Here is a 13,176-nt window from a genome sequence, read left to right as displayed (position 1 = left end):
TGCGTGCAGAAGGCACCCATATGAGGCTAGAGATATCTAAAAGATTAGATGTGATTACTGTTCTTCTGTGTCACTCCTGCGATGCGTATCTAGCAGTAGTAGTGCACTGCCTTCATGGGAAAGTAGTATGAAGGTAGTACTGCAGCTTGCAGTCAGTGCTGGGACTCGTGTGTGTGTGTGTATTAATTGAATGCATTAAACGCGTGATACATCATGCATCTTGTCAGGGTGCAGACATATAACTAAATATACAGTTGCCATGCAGTCAGTTTAAGAGTGTTGAGATATCAGTTTGGCAGTATTGCTGTCCAATGAGCGTTCTCTCAGGACAGGTCACCTCAGCAGTCATCACCTACAGAGCAGACTGCCTTTATGCAAAACTAGCCATGCATCATCTAGAATGCTCTTGATGTGGTTTGTTAGATATCAGACATGCACGTTTTGTGCTGTGTCAGTGGTTTTAGTTTTCACTCCTGACCTTTGCCATATCTTACTCGCTTACTGCTGCCTGTCTTTGATATTTGTTCTGTAGCTGCAGTGTAAAATCCAGCGGAGTCAAACCACCTGCAGTGGCTGACAGCACTGAGGCCAGCAGTGAAATGCTTACTACCCCAAGCTGGTACAGGACTTTGCAAGTTAAATGTCACAATGCAGAAAAGCAGATCAGTGAGAATGCCAGACGATTGGTTTCTTACTGTAGTAATACAGTCATTTATGCAACTGCTGTACAGTCAAAATCTATTTTATCACAGCATTGAGCATTGGCTGTTGTTTGCAGCAGAAATGGCACAAAAAATGTCTAACAATACTGTGTCATGGCTGGAGGGCAAGCTGCTGGACCTAACAGAAATCTTTGTCACACACAGCCGGAAGAACGTCACACAGCTTGGACTGAGGGGTTATTTATGTAACTGTCTCTCTGTCTCTGACAAACACGAACACACACACACACACACACACACACACACACACACACACACACACATGCACAGATGTTCCAGTGGCAGTGGAGAGAAAGCGAGGGCTCTTTGAGGTCAGTAAGTAGGCTGATGTCAGACTCACTGCAGTCAAGGAAACTTGATTGCTTTGTTGTGACCTTTATCAGTATACACCTCTCCCAGGAGCTGCTATAGATGCTTTTGCTTCACTCTTGCAGACCTTGTATCACTGTCAGATTAAATTAGCTTTTTCTTTTCAGGAATCATACATTATCATTAAATGTGGCTGGTATGCAATTGAAATTCCCAGTGCATCACAGTGGGTGCCCAATTTCTGGGCGGTACTCTTTATATTCTGCAAAACCTAAATTGTCTGTTGCACCATGCTTCAAGATATGATCTCTGATGTATCACACAACTGCATTAACAATATGTATTAGCTACATTTCACAGCAGAGTATTGAAGAGAGGAATATTTTAGCTCTTCTAGTTAGTATCATGCTTAATATGTCAGAAGTCAGGAACTTGTGGCAGATCTAAAAGTTTCAGTTCTCTCTGCTGGTCACTTTCTTGCTTTGCTGCAGACTTCAGTATGCTGCCACAAAACTAGCCACTATCCTTTTATGTGTGGAGAGAGATCTAAAGAATCAACATCTGGAAAGCTTTCACTTTGAAGAGTCTGATTTCTTTGAGCTATTTGTTTCCCTGCTCTTTCTTCAAGTATTTCTTTGTTAAGAGGACAAATTGTACATCTTTGCATGTGTGTCTTAAATGTATTGGGAAAAAAAAAGGAAAGATGGATAGAAGGGAGAGGGAGCACAATGGAGAGAGGAACAAAAAGGCTGGGATTAAGGAACGACACACAAACAAATCCCCTCTGTCACTCTCTTATCACAGTGCTTTGTGGCAGTCAGCAGTCGGGGCTCACTGCTGTTGCTGCCTCTGTACTGTCCAGCACACACAGTGCTCCTGCGATCACCTGACAGTCTCATGTTGTTGTGTGAATTTAGTTCACCGCTATTCTTAGACCCTGCTTTGGCTGAGAGAGGAGAGGAGAGGAGAGAAGAGAGGAATAGAGAGAGAGAGAGAGAGAGGGAGAGGGCTGGGGAAAGACTGGCAGACTCGCAATGATGCCCAGGTAGGAGTCGGTAATATTTAACCAGGCTTACATGCATCCAAGTGGGCATGGTGTTGTTGGTCAAAGGAGGTTTGAGAACAATGTTTGCGTTGTTGTTTAAGTTTTGCCTTCTGCCGAAGTGTTGGCAACCTGTGGCTGTTTCCAGCTGGACAACACTTGCAGTTTGACATAGCACGGCTGTCGTTTTAAGCGTCAGGCGTTGCGGTGATGACAGAGATTGATTCTATCATTTGAGGTCAGTGTTATATAATGAGGAATAATGGGTTTGTGGTGAAGCACGCCTTTTGTCGTTTTTATTTATGGACAAGAAACATCTTTGTGGCATGTCTGTATTTGGGTGGAGCTGTCGTTCAGATGGAGTTTCTGTTTTACATATGTGTGTTCTCGGATTTGATGTCTTTTGTTAAGGAAGTTGTTGAATCATTTCAAAAGCAGTTAAGGCAGTGCTTGTTGTCCTCTTGGCACTTTCATATGTAATCTAAATAAAACTTTTACCAGGGCCTTTCATCTAAGAGCAACAGGTTGTTCAAGGAAATGAATACATTTACATGTGAGAGTGTTTTTGAGTCATTTTCGGTTCAGACAATTGAGGTCAAAGCAGTACAAGTATGTAACAGTCATGAAGTCATGTGCTGCTTTTATGAATGACTCTCTCTTCTGTCAACGCTGTGACTGTCACAAGCTCACTGATGGGATACTTCCTCCTTTGCTCTCGCCTCGTCTTTCTTTCAAATGTCCTTCTGTCTGTTGCAGATGTTTTCGCATTTGTTTTTCTGTGACCATTCTCTCTCATTATCTAAGCTAATTCTGGGTGTCTCTCCATCGATTAGCTGCATTTTCTGTCTTATTTTCTTTCATTGTTCTCAGCTTTTGTTCTTTGTCTCTCATTGCCCTCCTGCTGTGAATCCTGCCTTTATTTTTGCTCTTTTCTTTTCTTTAGGAAAGATTTTTCAGTCTGTTTGCTGTTGCTTATAAAAAGCTCTGTCCTTTTTTTTTTTTGCTGTCTTTCTAGCTTTCTGTTCTGTGTTTATTCCGTCTTCCTTGCTCTGCGTTTTCTCTTCTGTTATGTTTAAAACAAAGGGAGCAGTGAACTTGGTGTCAAATTATGCAGTTCTCTTCTGGGCTTGAAAACAATGCATTATCTTATTTTTGTAATTGTTGCGCCCTTTTTCTCCCAGAAAGTAAACAAAATAAAGTCGCTATGCTATATTTTGTTTACTAGAAAATAATGAATATCGAATAAAAAGATTAAATCAGTCAATGCTAGTTGCATAAAAGATTATTATACAAAGATGCTTGAAAGCTAAACTCATTGAATGCCAATAGCAAAGTCAATTTTCTAAATAAAACATTCATGAAAGACAGTAATCCATTTGCAACCAGGCTTGTGACTGGACTGAAGTGACCACCTGATGTGTAATCTTACACACAAGTCTATGAGCTGAACATCAACCCAGCCCTATACAGTGCAATTCGAGCTCATTATGTAGGCCAGGCAGGCACTACATCCCCCTTTTTGCTCTCAGACTGGATAAGAAGTTGGGTCTCCCCTTTGATAGGAGCCAGGAAAAGAAGAAAACTTAAGATGTTTGTTTTTTTTTTCTAAAGTGATTGAACTTTCTATTGGTATCTCTAGCCACAACCATGGCTAGAGCCTATTAGAACTTTCTCATGGTGGTGACTCTTTGTTCTTTAATGTCAGAAAACCTTCCAAACAACCTTTGGCTAGAATACCAATAACCTTTTGAATTATGCAGAAAGAAAATGTTCTACGCTACGTTGAGAACTTGTTATATGCCTTCGAGGTCAGTAGTATTTAAACGAGGCCTATCAGAGCCTCGTGAACAGACCGAGTTGGTTTTACTAACTGTTGGAAGACAAGAGGTGAATATTATTCTGAATGTGTGTCGTAGAGAGACCAAGTAGTCTGTCAGGTGAATTCCCCTACAGACACAATGGAAATGTCGTTATCCCGCAGTTTCAGCACTGGCTTGGCCTCAAGGCAACCCTTACACTTCTTCTTCTATCAGGTTTTCTGATGCCAGAAGTCATGTGTCAACAGGAGTTTAACATTTCCTGCATATGCTTCACGTTTTAATCTAATGACAGCAGTAGGTCTCTGCTGTGTCACCACCCCAGGAAGTGTGTGCCACCAAGGCACACACTTATCATATTATTAAATCATATTATATTATTATCATAATAAATATCATTATATATCATATTATTAAAGGCTGGTTCAATACATTTAGCTGAAAAAGAGATTTTGACATTTTCTTTACTTTTTTAATTAAAGTCAACTTAAATTTTTGCAACAACAAGATACATGCTATTATATTGCATTGACTGATGTCACGTCTTATGAACAGCAAGTCAGGAGCTACACTATATATGTTAGCAGTTCACACACACAAATGTACTGATGCACTAAGCAGAGTATTTTGTCATTTGAATTGGATTTGGCTGCTCAGTACAAAGATTTGATTCTTCTTTCTTGCCTCCTAGTTCAGTCCCCTATCAGCTGACATGAGTCTCCTGTTTTACCTTTAAGACTCACATTTTAATGCCTTTCTTTGTCACCTGTGATGTAAAAACATCAGATTTCTACACAGATGAAGACAAGGAAAGTCTGCGTCCTGTTCATAGTTCAGTTTTAACATCGCAGCACACCATGGAGCATTTCTCCTGCCGGGCTGCTGACAGTGGTCAGCTGAAGTCATAGTAGATGAGAGTAGACGATGTTGTACCACCATCTGGTTCAAAAGTGGTTTCGCCAGCTTCGCAGACAGTCGAGTTGCCCACAGACTGGAGCCCTGCCTCACGCGTGGTCTTAAGCTGCCTCCCATTTCTATCACCTTTTGTGTGGTTTATGTTGTGTTGGGTTCTTCAACCCTGACGACTGCTGCAAGTGCGTTTTACGACTTTTATTGAACACCATTCGACAGCGTTTAGCAGTAGACTGACTTAACCAAGCTCTCCTCTCTCAGGCACATTCCTGTTGTGACCCCTGAACTCTGATGATGTCATACATAACTTACATGACATGGAAATTTGAGGCATGGTCTGAGAAGTTTATAGTCTATAAAGTTTACACCCTGCCATGCTATTGCATCTGCATAGCTCTGTGTACAGTGACACAGCTAAAAAATAAAGGAGCACAGATTCAACTGACTAAATGCGAGTCGACTTGGGGTTTGCTCGACTGATGGCTCGAATCATTGTGTTTTATGGGGCAGCCCTAGCTGAATGCCCACAAAACCTAATTTAAATTCAGATGGTGGTTTTGGTCTATATTGGTAGTCAGCGCTTCTGGCAAGTAAAAACAAAGTGAGCTTCAGCTTCAGCAAGACTGAATCGTCCAAGAATGCTGGTCATACTTTGACACCAGTGTTTGGTAAATAGGAGCTCACATGCTTGGAAATGCACACATGCATAGACTTTTTCCTCTGTCTCACATGCACACACAACCGTATACTAACACAAAGGTATTCCCTGCCCCGTCAAGGCTCACTGACCAACAATTTAAATGCTGTTTTTGAATGTGGGCTTGTGTGTGCTGTTTTGTTGGCAAGTGGAATGGACTTAACTGTTCCTTTTCCACCCCTCACCACCAATCCATTTACTATACACACTTGTGTTTAGGGAGGCACCCTGCTCCCCAATAAAAGGCTATAATTAGGACCCGCTCTGTGTCCATCTGCCTGACCCACCTATCCATCAGATCAGACGGAAATGCTCAACTGTCTATCTGTTGGTCCAATCCCCTGTCATCTTTATAGCCCCCACTAAATCAGCCAGGGGACAGAGTTTCCCCAGAAGCAGAGGACTGCCAGAGCCATGTGAAGGCCTGCTTGCACTCACAGCGAGATGAAAATATGCAACAACGTCCTTCACTATATTACCTGAGATGACCAGCATTAACGATGAGCTGAATGAACCCACACGTTACCAAGCAACAGCCATGGAGGAGAAGCTGCCAGTAACAACAGCTTAACTGTTACTTAACTGTTGGACAGTGTTTCCTGCCAGAAGAAATGCACCAGAACTAAAGGATAACAGTTTAAAATCTAAGACCACAAATCTTCAATATGGCGAGAGATCTTATCCATTATTTTGCAATGAATGAAGAGCACCATCTTATTCGATTGTCGGCTAATGGAGGCTTCATCGGCAAAGATATTTTTGATTTTTTTAAAAGTTATTTTAACAAATTGAGTATTATAATGGGAAAGTCATTGCTGGAATTTACTGGAAATAGTAAATGAGCAACAAAGTTCCTCTCCTTCCATTGATTAAACCCTGAAAAACATATCTCTGTACGTCACAATTACATAATATTTTGACGTTTTTCCAATGACAACCTTTGACTCTGCTCATGAGACAAATGGTATTTTCTGGCTGAAGGCCCTGAAAGAAAACATTTCCCACATGCCATATGCTCTTGAATTACCTAACCTTACCTTGCTAACGATATCCTAGCAGCTTATCAGGAAGACCTTTATCATGACATACTTTCTTCGTGAACAACCCTAAAGTCATGTGAAGCTTTGTCAGTTATCATAATGAATATAGCCATCATCTAATTCAGCAGCTTGGCTTTCTGACAAACTGTTTTAGGTAACGTTTGCATACTTGACATTATTTAACATCTACAAACCATATAAAATGTTCTGTCAGTATTTTACATGAATCATCATCTAAGTTGGCAGACTAACATTGGCTAACATTATCTTGCACACTGCAGATTTGTTGGACATTATCAATGGATAAAATGCAAGAAAAATGAAAAATGGCTTCTGCAAACCTTGGATTTTCAGATCCTTTGGTAATATACCAAAGCTTACCATTTCTCCTTTTGCATCTTTTCAACTGAAAACTTTGAAAATGGTAAAACATGCAGGCAAAATACAAAATACAGATACGTAGCTACACCTGGCTTCTCTCTGATACCCCTCCAGAATGCTCCACCCCACAAGTCGATGTGATTGGTACCTTAGGTATGGGATGTATGAAACCCTAGCTGTGGTTGTGAAGCTGTCATGGCTCCACTGCAGGTCCAAGGCAGAAATGCTCAACCATGGCATTGACCGCTTATTTTCTGATACGTGTTGTAGCATGTAAGAAACACCATATTTACATGTCAAGGTTAAACACTGAGGGTTTTCATTGAGGGGTTGTTTAACTTTTAATTTAATCTGCTTCATTGGGATGGTGATCAAACTTCACTGTAGGTTGATGTCACCTTTTTCCAGCGTAAAAACACAAACGCAGAAATCTCTACTGTGACATAACCCCAAAATTTTGAATAGGCAGAGAACTGTTTGTTCTCATAGGATCCCATTGCTCACTGTAAGAAACTGATAGATCAAATGTGTTTTAAGGTGTGTTGCTGCATAAAAGATATTTGAATTTCAATCAACTAATCAGTTGATTACAGAAACCACCCTACATTAACATGTCTAGTGGTGCATCTGATACAGCTACAGACTGGTTAAACTGGGTGACTGTCACATGTTTAATTGTATGAATGTGTAACAGGGTGGAGCTGCAAACAATATTGTACTGGCATGTATTCCCTGGAGTGTCTTGAGCAGCTGGTTGTTATCTGGGTACCTTGTAAATCTGTTGTGGTGGGTGGGTAGTAGGTGCTCTTGGCATATCTGTGTTGCTCCCTGCTGATTGAGGTATGAGACGGATGAATGGTAGCTATGGCATGGAGTCTGTTGGCTCTGCCATGCCCACTGGGAGGCATGATTTTTTTAAGCTTGCTAGTACACCAGCCTTGCTAATATCACCTGCTCAAGGCTAAGAAAAAATCTTAAATGAAAAGAAGTGACTCAAATATTTGCTTTGTTGCAGGTAGGAGGTTGTTCAAACTTTCCCATCGCAGAAAATGACAGTTTTATTTTGTGTTGTTAAGACAAAGTAATGAATTGTGTCAACACACGGTTATCAGATTCAGAATTTAAAAGGTTTGTTCTCAGAATTGGTGATTACAGTGGACAAAGTTGTATTGTTGCTGCCCTGCTTCATTCAGTGCTATGCTGCACCAGGTTGTTTAGGAAGTGTTGTGTTACTGGAGCAGGACTTCACTGTTTGTAACGTGCAAGTTTCCTGGAGGAAACACGAATACTTGAAAGTTGTTTAAGGAAGATGCGAGATCTTTCTCTACTTTTCTCCACCCTCCCACCTTCCATCCTCTCTGTCTCCTATCTGCCTTTTTCCTACATCACTCTGCTTTCTCTGTCTTCACCTCTTTTTTTTTGTCCCTCTCTAATCTGTCTGTTCTTCTTCCATCTAGCTGGCCAATCCCCCAGCTGGAGCCCAGTCAGATCAGGCTGATAGTCTACCAGGACTGCGAGAGGCGTGGCAGAAATGTCCTCTTCGACTCCAATGCCAAAAAGAGGGGCACGGAGGAAACCCCCATCACCGTGAGTCACATATATTTTGTGTGTATGTGTGTGTGTGTGTGTGTGTGTGTGTGTGTGTGTGTGTGTGGCTATGAAAAGACTCCAGGTTTTGCTTTAAGATCAGGAGTCACCTGAAGAAATAGGGTTGCCACGCGTCCTTTTTTATGCAACCTATTTATTAAACTTCATTAGCTTTGGTACTGTTGTTACTTTTTTCCTGTTCAATTCACTCCCAGACAGGTAGCATTTAAAAGGCTTTAAAATTTAGCATCAGCAAAGATAAGAGTAGAGAGACAGACACAAACAGTCACAGAGGTGTGACATGCAGCAGAGGTCATGTGACTGTTTCATGGCGTCAGAGGACACAAGCTGCACCTTATCCTGCTTATCCTGCAGGACGCCTCACTGCCCCACAGTGAACAGCGTCTGACCGAGGGAAGCGTGGAAGGCGGGGAACGTGTCCTGTTTGACAGCGTGCGAGTCCCATTTGTGGTGTGTGTTTTGTTTATGAGTCAGACGTTTGTTTACTTATTTAATTTCTTGTCATTATGAAAGAGCAGAAGTGAATAGTGTGATGTTACCAAAACTGGGTCAGTCGCATCTAAAACTTTATTGACTCTGCCGTTTCTAAAACAAAAGGTTCAGTCTACAAATTACACGTCAGTTTTCTCAGGAAAGGCTGAAGGCAGAGATCACTTTAGAATTCTGACTATGTCAAACAGGTAGTTCATCTGTGTGAGTCAGTGAGTGCAGGAGACCCAGTGTTGGTTAATTGTGAACACACCCATGTCAGCCAGTGAGATGTGTTGATAGCAAGTGCTCACTGCTTTACAGCGGCGTAACAGCCACTATCAGGGTGTGTGCTACAATAGCTTTTCAACATATCAATTATGTGTTTTGTCTACCAGCCTTGGGTCTGTGGCCTCTCCCATACCTCACCCGTCAGCTGACTTTTCGCACTGTGACGCGCGGTCACAACCGTTTTTCCCTTTTAATTTTGAATAAGGTGCTTAATATTTTCATAACGCCGCCGTGTGTTCCTGTCTGACCCTGACCGGTTTGTTCTGGTGCTCTTATCTCCAATAATAATAGCCTCAGCTGACAGCCCATGTGTAAGCAGCATTCTTTCATCCTCACATGACAGTCGTGTCACTCGCTGTCTGTCGTTCTCTGTCTGTCTCTGCTCTGGTCTCACCCCCTCTAAACTGTCCCTCCGTAAGTTAATCTGGTTGTCTTGGCCTTTGCTACATTATCTCTGTAATCTTTTATAAATCACTCTACCTTTCTTTACCTTTACCTGTGTGTCTTTCTGTGTACTCAAGTCACTACTCATTTCTAATCCTCTCTTTCACTCTTAAGAGCTCTCTAAAACTCTTCATTTATGCTTTATGCTTCATCTCTCTTCCTAAATCTCTCTTTACCGGCGTAAATCTCTCTCTACCTCAGCCTCTTTCTTTGTTTTTGTTCCCTTTTCTCCCTGCTGTACTCTACCTTTCTTCATAATATCTCGTAGTTTCTTAAGCTTCTCACTCTACACCTTCCTGTCCCACCTGTCCTGTCCTGTCCTGTCTTTTTCCTCTGACGCCTCCTCCGCCTCCCTCTATTGTGATTGTTTATCTTTCTTTTAGCTGCCTTTTTTCTACTGACCAGATTTTCCCTGTCTGCTCCCTCACCTCTCACGTCTATCTGTCCATCAGCCTCATTGTCTTGTCCGTAACCTTGCCGTCATGCAGAAACAAAGACACACACCCCTGCTGTCCCCTGACATTGAAAATTGCACTGTCTGTTCAACTTTCTCAGCTCATACATGTGGATTCACTGAAGCCCTGTATTTGAAGTGAACTAGTGCCACATAGTATGTCTGAACTCTTAAAAAACTACAAGGTAATGCATAGAGAAATGCAATAAAAGGAGTCAGCATGGTGTAAGTGAATGTTGGCTGGGCCGATGTCAATATTTTTGGTGCATTCTGCATCGTTAGGGCTTTGCCAGCCACTGTGTGACTTCTATCACATGATGGCTGTTTTTCTGTTGTTTTTCTTCTTTGTTGTTGTTTTTTTCCGTCAACTCAGGGGAATTTATTTTAGAGAGATCAACAGCAGGAACAAGCAAAGCACAGAGGGTCAGAGGGAATGAGGAATAGAGAAACGAGGGATGGACAGAGAGGCATGGGATGGGTGAGAAAGAGGTGAGAATGAAGAAAAGGGGGGTTGGTCGGGGGGGTTGAGAAAGAATAAAATGTAAGGAAAGAGTGAGAACTGGAGAATAAAACAAATCTGTTCCAGGAAAGAAATAGATGTATTATAAAGGAGAGAAAAAAGCTGCAGGAGATAGAGAGGGATGAAACTGGAGTGGTGGAGGGAGGGGGGGAGGGAGGGAGGCAGAGAGAGAGAGAGGGGGGAGGGAATGATTGCGGTGCTGCTCGATCACGAGTTCCCGAAAGAGTCATATGACTGGCAGTCACATGCTGCTGGCCTCTGTGTACACACCTCACATTGCACTGCAGCGGACACACACACACACACACACACCCATGCACACACTCCAACACAAGCTTGCTCAGAATCAGCGTAGCTTCATTAGCATGAGTTTGTGCGTGAGTGTGTGCAACAAAATCACTCATATTAATGGCAGAGGATAGAAAAAAGAAGTGTACACAGAAAGTTGCATACACGTCTCCGGTGTTTGGTTATATACTTTTATAGAGCAGAATAAAGCCAAACAATAATCCTTCCTCCTCTGCCTGTTTTACTTCTCGTCTCGTTCTGTTTCTCTTTTTGTGTCCCTCTCATTTTTCCCTTCCTTTCTCTTCCTCTCTTACATTGGCAGCAACAGTGGTTTCAAGTGAGCCATTACCAGAGCCTAGCTATACACACACACACACACACACACACGCACACACAGGCACACACACGCCCTCCCCCTTCACTCCCCGCCCTCCCAAATGCATTCCTCTTGAATAGTCTGCCAAGTTGAGAAGGCACATGACACAGGCTGATTGAGCTCACATTGCTTTTAGTTTGCTGTTTACACAAGTGCCTCTGGGTTAGGTTTCTGTGGTTTTTGACCTGAACAATTCAACTTCATTTATGTTTTTCTATTAATAAGTTCACTTGATATGGGACAGTGACTTTTGACTTTTGGGAGTTGTTAAAACATTGGGGAATTGTGGCGAAATTAGACAGAGTGTGTGACTTTTGTGTTGGTGTGCTCTCTGTCAGTTTCTCTTGTTATGTTTGTTAGCAGAGGCCTCCATAACTGAAATGCCCGTGCAATGACATCCTCTTGACTTTGTTATCTGTCCCCATGTATGTGGGTGGTTCCCACAGAAATGGGGAGAAACCTTTAAGAAGCAAACACATAAATGTCTATCTGTTTTGGTGATTTCATGCAACTGTGCACAAAAGTGTTGCAGCTCATTTTTGTTGCATTAATTGTTGCACATTCCTTTTGCTTTGTTGTTTTATTTATGAGTATTAGAAGTAAATAACCAAAACTTTAAAAGTTTGGCCGTTGCTGCTGAATGCAAAAGGAGAGCATTTTCGGATGCTTCTCTGTTTTAAAGGAAAACATTTGACTTAACTGATGAGACGGTGGAAGTGGATGGTATGCTTTGTACTCCACCACTTGTTTATTTTTTCAGAGGCTGCCTAAGTTTGTTTATGTCTGTAATGGCTGCAAACAAATCAGTAAAAACGGGTGCTTTTTCATCATTAAGTTAAACTCTCTTCTGATGTAAATCCTGCAGAGTCAAATGAGCCCATGTTCATGGCATTTGGCCTCTTATGTTTTTTTTGTTGTTATCACATAGAGCACCGAGGGCCAGGTGAAGATGTTTGGGAAATGCTGCCAGCTCCGTCCAACAGGAGGCAGCAGCAGTTCCCTGGACAGCTCCTCCTCCTGCACGTCCGAAACCAAGGAAACAAAGGAGCAGGGCCTGCGCTTCCAGGTAACGCATATCTGAAAGTGCACATATTTACCCCTCTGCAGTTATGCACATGCTAACACATATACAAATATAAATTGCATGTGTTTACTTCTGGTTCCAGTAGGAGTAACTTCATTAGGCAGCAGAAATATTAAGCTTGTTGCTCTTAAAGTGTAACAGCAGTAAAAATGTGTGTTCCTCCTCTCCTCACCAGGGTTCAAGGTGTTCATCCGATGTGGTAATGCTGGGAGAAATGATGTTCGGCTCTGTGGCGATGAGCTACAAAGGTTCCACGCTAAAAATCCACCAAATCAGGTAAAAAGAAGAAGGATGCATCAGTGGCTTTTCCCTCACATCTGATCCTGACTTTAAAACAAAACACACAACTACACGAGCACATGAGTTGAGCACACATACTGATGATCTTTGTCCCTGCACTATCGTCATATCAGATCACCACCTCAGCTGATGCTGAGTAAGGTCTTCACCGCCAGGACGGGAGGCAGTGTGTATGGCAGCCTCAACACGTAAGCACACACATACACACCTGCTCTTATGGTACCTTCTTCCATAAGCCAGCACACACAGATCTGGTCTCATCTTTCTGTCTACCCCTCTCCATCTGTCTCAGCTATGGTCTATATTCCTTGTTTTCATGCTAACCGGAGACACTGCCTGTCTGACTGTCTCTCTATGTCTTTCAGTCTGCATTAAGTTGTTTTGTTGTGTTTAGTTATGTGCACATAGTATATGTAAAGTATA

General features: G+C 42.1%; 1 protein-coding gene across 3 annotated transcripts in view; it reads left to right on the top strand.

The window, feature by feature from the left end:
• Nucleotides 1-13,176, top strand: part of fnip1 (folliculin interacting protein 1) — a 40,978-nt gene that overhangs the window by 6,526 nt on the left and 21,276 nt on the right. For 2 of the 3 annotated variants that reach the window (XM_076751349.1, XM_076751351.1), the window contains exons 2-5: nt 8,378-8,507; nt 12,298-12,435; nt 12,629-12,729; nt 12,867-12,941. In XM_076751349.1, the coding sequence (XP_076607464.1) occupies nt 8,378-8,507; nt 12,298-12,435; nt 12,629-12,729; nt 12,867-12,941 (444 nt within the window). Of the gene's footprint in view, nt 1-1,514; nt 2,077-8,377; nt 8,508-12,297; nt 12,436-12,628; nt 12,730-12,866; nt 12,942-13,176 lie in introns of those variants that run through there. The other variant, XM_076751350.1, reaches the window with a different exon arrangement.

The sequence above is a fragment of the Chaetodon auriga genome, chromosome 15 (genome assembly GCF_051107435.1).
Source record: "Chaetodon auriga isolate fChaAug3 chromosome 15, fChaAug3.hap1, whole genome shotgun sequence".
NCBI lineage: Eukaryota > Metazoa > Chordata > Actinopteri > Chaetodontiformes > Chaetodontidae > Chaetodon > Chaetodon auriga.
The sequence above is the reverse complement of the archived record's forward strand: the minus strand, read 5'-3'. Positions and strand labels throughout refer to the sequence as shown.